Below are 8,300 nucleotides of genomic sequence, written 5' to 3' on the forward strand. Positions count from 1 at the left end.
ATATATATATATATATATATATATATATATATATATATATATATATACACACATACAGTCTATAGTTCTTACTTTTTCATTCAATTTAGTTAACATTCAGGAAAGCATGCAAGGGACATTTTTTGCACTGGCTGGATGGGGGTTAAACTGGACACAGGTGGTCACCCGAGACTAAAGTATACATTTCTATTCATATATACATACCAGACAAATCAATAGAAAAAACTTAAATAATAATCAACAAATAGAAATTTTAGGTGTTTTCCATTTTAATTTCTGTTACGTTCGTAAAATGTAGATTAGGAAATGAGAATTATGTAGCTATTATATTCTGTTACTAATAAAGCATTAAACATTGTGGTTCAAAAGCTTTTTGACTTCTAAGCATCAACATCTGTATTCTGCTTCTGGACATTTTATGATGAATTTATTTCCATAATCAGTTATAACTTAGCGCTTCAAGACAACTTCCACCTTTAAAGCCAAGCCAATCACAAACCACTGTTCAGATCAGAATACATTTTATCCTCATTGTCGGTGAACAACATTCACAAACTACAAAAATGCTTTGGCAATACACTGCAAAACAATGAAAATATAATTACATTACATTTAAACTAATGAAATAAAATAAAGTAATGCAAACAATAACATGTTAGACAGAAATACATTTTGACTGAATATAAATACAAAATTTTCAGTATGAACAAGACATTTTTAAATATTTTTAGAGATAATACTTTGCTGTAATAATACCATATGTGCATTGTGCAGACATTAAAGGTTCACTTCCATTTCAAAACAGAAAAAGGTGCATTATATAACTATGTAACTGTGGAGGGTCTGACTACTTGTTTTCATGGAGGTGCTACGCCATTTGCCTGGAATGTTCCACAGTATGGCATTAAATCTATCTCTATGGAGACAAGCAAGTGATACAACCAGGCCAAGTTACGGGTCATATCAGAGGGTCCCCACTCACTGTAATAATGTATGTTTTGCAGGTATTTTGGAGCAATGAAATACACTTGTAACTGAATAAATTTAATATTGATCGCTTAATTTAATAACAGTAAAACTATCACAAAATTAGGCATTTACTGTTTAGACAGTAACAGCTGTAGGTTAAGGTCCCCAGAGAGTGTAGGTGTTGAAAAATAAAACGGGTGAGAGAATGGCCCAATCATAGGTGTTAAAAAACAAGTCCTGATATTTTTATTTTATTTTACACTGTATTTGTTTATAGTTATACATGCATTTAAAAAATATTTTTCTTAACTTTTAAACGCTAATAATACTTAACTTATTATAAAATTGATCGGGATTTGTTGAGGGTATTGTATAGTATAGCATCAGTTGTTACAGTTATCTGTCTGGGGAGTTAATTAGCATACCCCTCTAATTAAAAACCATTGCAGTTTTAGTCAGAGTATCTTATTCCTGGTGAAGCTGCTTAAGGACAGTGCACAATGACTCTATGGAGCCTCAGCCTCTTTAGCTTACTTTTATTATCAGGTAATGGCAAGTAACCTCTTTATGAATGAGTGCTTTGTAGATAAGACTGACTTTGCGTAATGTAATGTAATTTAATGCTATTTTACTGTCTTTTTAATGTTATTTACTTATTTTGTGACTGTAATTGTGGATTGATAATGATGCTTTGTTTGCCAGCGTCTTTGTGTTCAAGTAAACTAACGTGTCAGGAGGGGCACAGTGGTCCGACCTATGAGTCCATGCAGGCTGTGTTTGACCTTCAGGCTTTTCGTCCTGCAGTGAACCTCAGTAACCCCACCATTACCAACATCTCATTCACGCTCTATGCAGTCCTAGGAGTGGTCAGTAAAGGGATCTTAACTTTTTACATAACCTGCTATTACCGGTTGTAATTGTTTTCATTTCCTTCATTTCAGAATGAGAAAGCACAGATCCTCACCACTTTTCTCTGGCTTAGATTGGTAAAGACAGATTTGTATAGGGCTGCAACAATTAACTGGAATAACGACGACTACTCAAATATTACATACAATTATTGTAAACATATTTTGATCATAGAATTGTCCAAGTATTTTTGATTCTAAATAATACATGTTATTTGTAAATATAAAAAACAATCTCACTGCACCATACAAATCAGTGCCTAATCAACTACTAAAATAATCATTACATTTTCCGTACAAGTTTGACCATTGCATTGGCTCTTTCATTACAGTATTGGCAACATGAGTTTCTAATATGGGATCCAGACGAGTGTGATGGCGTTACAAGGATCTCTCTCCCTGTGAAGCAGCTGTGGTCTCCAGACATCATTGTTTATGAATTGTAAGAGACATATTTCTGTTTTTTACTTTGCTGGTTTCACTTCTCCATCTGAACTCTTTTACAGTGTGGACGATGACGTGTCCCAGGCCTGTCCCTTTGTCTACGTCAACCACACGGGACATATCCGCTGGGACAGGATGCTTCGACTCGTCTCCGCCTGCAACCTGGAAATCTTCAGTTTTCCTTTTGATGTTCAGAACTGCACCTTTACGTTTGGCTCCTACATGCACACCAGTGAGTCAACTTCACTTTTGTCGACATCAAAGTTTCTCTAGTTGTTTATACTTTTCTTCTGCCACGGTCCGAGTGCTTACCTTCAACTTTTTTGATGGAGGGTCAGACTGTTTGTCTTCATGAAGGTGCTATGCCATCTGCCTGGAATGTTCCACAGTATGGCATTAAATGTATCTCCATGGAGACAAGCAGGAGACACCACCAATCCAATTTAAGGGTCATAGGAGTTGCCACTCACTGTAAGGAGGAATTTAATAAACATGTAATTGAACAAATGAAATACATGTAGTTTAATTTAGTTACAGTAAAAAGTATCACAAACTAGCTCTTTGTTTTGTTGGACAGTCACAGCTGTAGGTTAAGATCCTGGAAGTGTGTAGGTGTTGCAGTTGTTTAAACCTTTCCTCTGCCACAGTCCGAGATGTGAGGGTCAGCCCTGCTCTCACTTTCAAGGAGATGTCTGGAAACTCCAAGCGTTATCTGGAGGCCAGTGGAGAGTGGGAGCTGGTGGACATCCTGGGTGAGACCTCCATCCTGCAGTTTGGCATCGACGAGTGGGACATCATCACCTTCTGGGTGAGGCTCAGCACTGACAAATAAAACTAATCTTGCTTTTACACACAGTATGTCATAGAAAAGTCTTTGTGTTGCGTGAATTTTAACTGAGAAGATGCAAAAAGATCAAAGGTCCTACATAACGTCAAATTGACTCTTGTGAGTGTTAAAGCATTTTAGAATGTCGTTGCCTCATTCCTGGAGTTGTGTTCTGTTTCATTCACATACGTCTGAGTAATCCTGGTTATTAGTCTGTCTACATCTCCAACGCTCAAAATCCTCCATTCCACCTTGTGATGCTATGAAGCGGTATAATTCAAGTTAACTGCTACCTTTTACTCAGTAGACTTTTGCTCAGTAAAGATTGGAAATTCCAGGGCTGAAATTATCCAAATTCTTCTAATAAAGGGGTATGCTGTTTAAAAATACATTGGGGAACTTCCTGTATTACCACATGACATCACAAGGTGGAACAGAGTGTTTTCAGTTTGAGAGAAAAACACAGCCTAAATATGCAGGGCTTGTGTGTTAAACAGGTCTGAATGAAACAAAACACAACTATGTTTGTGATGAGGAAACAACATTATAAAAGATCAGAAAATTGTGTAATAATGGACACTTAAATGAAGTCGTCTGTACTAAAATGCTTGGTATGTCGTACCCGCTTTAGGTGGTGATCAAACGTCGTCCAGTTCTGTACGTGGTAAACCTCCTGATCCCCAGCTCTTTCCTCATGATCATCGACATCTTGTCCTTTTACCTGCCTCCACACAGTGTGGACCGTGCCTCCTTTAAGATGACCCTCATCTTGGGCTACACCGTCTTCCTCCTCATCATGAATGACCTGCTGCCCAGTACAGCCAATGGCACACCCATAATAGGTCAGTCATTATTGAAAAATAAATGTTATTGGAAATGTTATTGCTTTGTCTAGTTCCACAGTATAGATTAAACTTATTTATCACAAGGGAGAGAAGCAGGTTACAGCACTATGCTACATTACAATTCAGATCTGTGGAGAGTCGCCCCAATTCACAGAAAAAAATCTTATTTTTCTGAGAAATAGAAACCCCTGTTATGTTTAATGTCACATCATGGAACATTCCAGGCAAAACAATAACATCTCCATGGAGACAAGTAGAAAAGAAAAGTTGCGCAGTCCACCTTTAAAGATTTTTAGTCTCTTTTTTCAAATTTTTTATTTATTTTAATATTTAACCAAACAAAGCCATAAATAGACCAAAAAAATCTAGTTAGAATTTCTATAGCACTTAATGCATTGACTTTTTCTGTAAATCTAGGTATCTACTTTTCTGTTTGTCTGGCCCTGATGGTGATAAGTTTGCTGGAAACTGTAATAATCACCAATGTTCTCCACCACAACTCCATGAAATACAAGGAGGTCCCAAACTGGGTCAGAATAGTTGTCCTCAAACATATTGCTCGTCTCATCTGCTACCGCTGGCCAGAGGATGTACCACCTGCTACAAAACAAGAAGAAGAAAAACCCAATAATCTTAACTGCACACCCCCCCAAACAGTCATCCAAACAGAAAACAACGTGTCTGTCTCACACCCACCCAGCAGCTATGGAGGTACTGCACCTTTTTGTTTGTACATCATTACAATATACAAACCTAATACTTGTGTAACTTTACTTTGCACTGTGAACTTTTCTTGTGGTGGGATCTGCCATGTGCTTACATCCATGGAGAAGTTGTTGCTTTTCCTGGAATGTTCCTCATTTAGCATTGAGCTAATCTCTCTACCATGCATTTTATTATTTTTTTATTGCTGTAAAGTACTTTAAAAAACATACATTCTTGTTGTGAGATGGGTCGCCTCACCACAGATCTGACCTTTAATTTGGTTTGGTATAGAAACGTTTAAAGGCATACTGTGGGACATTCAAGGCAAAGCAATAACATCAAACATTTGCAGATGCCCTGCCAGAAAAGTTAAACAATGCATCTTTAATGAGTGCATTTGTGGGCGGTTGTGTGGCAGGTGTAGTCCTCCCTGAACTCCAGCAGATCTGTCAGTATGTGGGGGACCTGAGATCACACCTCCACTCGCTGCAGAAGGAGAGCGAGCTACAGGACCAGTGGTGTCACGTTGGCTATGTTCTAGACTTCCTCCTCTTCAGAATCTACCTCCTCCTCATCTCCTGCTATGCCATGGTCATCATTTGTATGTGGTGCATCTGGATAAGCCAGGATTAGACAAGCTAATTAAGAAAAAAAAAAGCACAAAATCATATACAATTTAAAGGAACAATATTCTGCTATTTTCTGATCAATGTTATAATGTTGTTTCCTCATCACAAACATATCCCGCTATGTTTAGTTTCATTCACACGTTTAACACACAAACCCTGCATATTTAGGCTAAGTTCTTTTCTCAGATTGGAAACACTCTGTTCTACCGTGTGAGGTGTTTTAAAACTCCATACACCTTCACTAGAATCATTAGGATGATTGGAACTGTCAATTTCTACTCACCTAAAGGTAAAAGGTAGCTGCTAAATTGAAAACTACCACTTCATGACATCACAAGGTGAAACTGAGCATTTTGAGCACTGTAGAGATATGTTTTTGATGTGGTAACAACATTCTAACATGGCTATTTTGTGTAATATAGGACATTTAAGAAAAACTGTGCAAAGTCATATAAAATTTAACAGATAAAATAAAATACCTCCATTGAAATTTATTGCCACCATTGTCTTAAAATTTTGAGTTTTCTTCTGGGTCTTTCTCCCTCTTCTCTTCCTGCTCTGTTCCATTTCCCTGTTTCAGACTTTGCTCTTAGATAAACCTTTTATCAGTTTATTAGCTCTATAAACATTCAAAACACTTTTCCTGTTTGACATCCTGTGTGACTTGTTTGTACAGCTGTTACAGTCCAAACAAGTCAGTCTTTCTCACAACAAATATATTAGTATATTAACAATAGTTAATAAGTGCACCAGCAAACTGACACTTAATAACAGTCTTGCCAATCATTTATTGTATTTACAACATAATTATAACATACATAGCAAAATCAAACTTATAATAATAATTAACTTTTTAATCAGTATTGCACTTTAAACCTTCAAAGCATTATATGATTTAAGGCAGTCAGATGACACAGCTGCTGTTGCAAAAAATAATAAAAATAGTGAGATAACAAGTGTTCTATATGAGAATCACAATCACCTTAATTGTTAAGTGACCTCTCATGCTACGTTTCACCAGTGCATACAAATAATCTTTTGACTTGGATTGTGTTGCCAATGTTTACTGATAGATCTGTGTAATGAATTTTAACTTAAGCCTAAAATTGTATTGAAATAAGGTGGAAAAAGTGTGATTTTTTTTTTTAATATTTCCAGTGCAGTTGACTTTATCCGAAATATTAAGTGCTGATAAAGCTGGTTCAAACCATTTGGACATATGGCCACCACACGATTAATAGTCACTTTGCATAACCTCTCATGTCTAAATGTATTGTGTAACCAGCTCTTTCAGTTCAAGTTTGTTGGTCCCATTTCCAATATACCAAAGCATTCTTTAAAAACTATGCACAAAAGGAGTGTCAGTAAGTGAATTGGTCAAATAAATTACATTATAATATAAACTTTTTGAAATAGAGCCAGCCATTTTTAGTCTTATTATCAAACTTGAGCTAAGAAAGACGCTACGCAAAATGCAGCTAAATTGGAGTAAAAAAAAAAAAAAAAACTATCAAAGATCAATAAAAACACTCTTGGAAAATACAGATCAGTAATACAAGCTTATATCATCTTTGGCCCTCTCTTTACAATTAACAAGACATCATACTCTGTCAGAAGTTCCATACTTAAAAGATATAAAATTGTGCCCACGAATTTTTATTGTTCTTTTGTTAAGTTGTGGTAAATTTGGTTACATTTGTAATTTAAAAGGTGCACTATGTAACTTTTTGGTTGAAAGTATGTCACTTGCTTATTTCTCTATGTCATTGCTTTGTCACAGCTCTTCATTACTATTCATTTACAGGTGGTTTTAAAGCTCAAAAATACCTGTAAAAACAGGCATTCTGACTGTGAGCAGGGTCACCTCTCCACAGATCTGACCTGTAACTTGGTCTGGTTTTGTCTCCATGAAGATAGAGAGGTTTAATACCATACTGTAGAATAATCTAGACAAAGCAATAAGATCTCCACCAGAAAAGTTACACAATGCACTGTTATGTTGTGGCAAAATTGTTTACATTTGTAATTTTCTTTTGGAATTTCGCACTAAAATACTAAAGCCACAGGTCAACTGGTACAACAAACGTAAAAGAACTAAGTGCTCAATAAAAGAAATCAAAAAATTCTAACTGGATTAAAACTTTACAAATTAAAGTGCAGAAAGGGGCTGACATTAAATGCACATTAAAATCAGCAGTAGGCATGTTTGAGGTCTTTAGTAACTACAATCACTTTTGTCAAGTTTGTGCTCCGTCTTTATTCCTTGAGTTTTTTTCCCCCTCCTCTTTAAGCACCGCCTCCTTCATCCTCTTGCTCTTCCATGTTTTTTCGAGCCATCCTCTCTCTCCTTTCCGCAAGACGCTGGCAGCGAGGACACTCTTTACCTGGTTTGAAGCAATTGCGGTGGTAGCACGCATGGCACTCTGAAAACAAGAAAAAACATATTTAAAATTTCTGGAAATGCAATAACTTTGAAGCATTGGGTGATTGTTTTGCAAGTGGAAAATAACCAACGCCCTCTAAACCAAACACATGATAACTAGTTCTACAGGTTCCTCTCCAAGGCAAGTTTCAGCGTCAGCAAAGCAGCCAATCAGACACAGAGGAGAGGTGCAAAGGCTGAGCGGAAGAGTATAAAAGGAGCAGAAGGTAAAAGACAACGGGAGCGGAGAGGAGGAGGTCAGACCTGATACTGTGAGATCCAAACTGCACCGTCAACTAGTACTGACATGCCACCAACCAGGCCTATGTGCTACGTTTTTCTAAACTGTACTCAACATAACTACAATTTAATAAGCAAAACAAATGATATAATTTAAAATAAGTTTATTCATTTTTCTCTCAAATTAGGAATAAAAATGGTGAATTTGCAAAAACATGACAGAAATGTTTGTAAAATAAATAAGGTAAACACAAAACAAACCTACTTGAAAATGATGCTTTAATATATTGCTATGGTATTGCTGTGTGAACT

At 36.4% G+C, this 8,300-nt stretch overlaps 1 protein-coding gene across 1 annotated transcript; it reads left to right on the forward strand.

Moving 5' to 3' along the window:
• Positions 1-73: 73 nt before the first annotated feature.
• Positions 74-5,802, forward strand: LOC129412013 (5-hydroxytryptamine receptor 3A-like). Its single transcript, XM_055164537.1, has 8 exons — positions 74-1,835; positions 1,911-1,955; positions 2,210-2,319; positions 2,384-2,553; positions 2,969-3,129; positions 3,779-3,989; positions 4,410-4,703; positions 5,116-5,802. The coding sequence occupies exons 1-8, from the start codon at positions 1,590-1,592 to the stop codon at positions 5,328-5,330; spliced, it is 1,452 nt and encodes a 483-aa protein (XP_055020512.1). The 5' UTR covers positions 74-1,589; the 3' UTR covers positions 5,331-5,802.
• The last annotated feature ends 2,498 nt before the right edge of the window (positions 5,803-8,300 follow it).

Source organism: Boleophthalmus pectinirostris, unplaced genomic scaffold, assembly GCF_026225935.1.
Source record: "Boleophthalmus pectinirostris isolate CB_2022bp ecotype Guang Dong unplaced genomic scaffold, ASM2622593v1 HiC_scaffold_7, whole genome shotgun sequence".
Taxonomy (NCBI): Eukaryota; Metazoa; Chordata; class Actinopteri; order Gobiiformes; family Gobiidae; genus Boleophthalmus; species Boleophthalmus pectinirostris.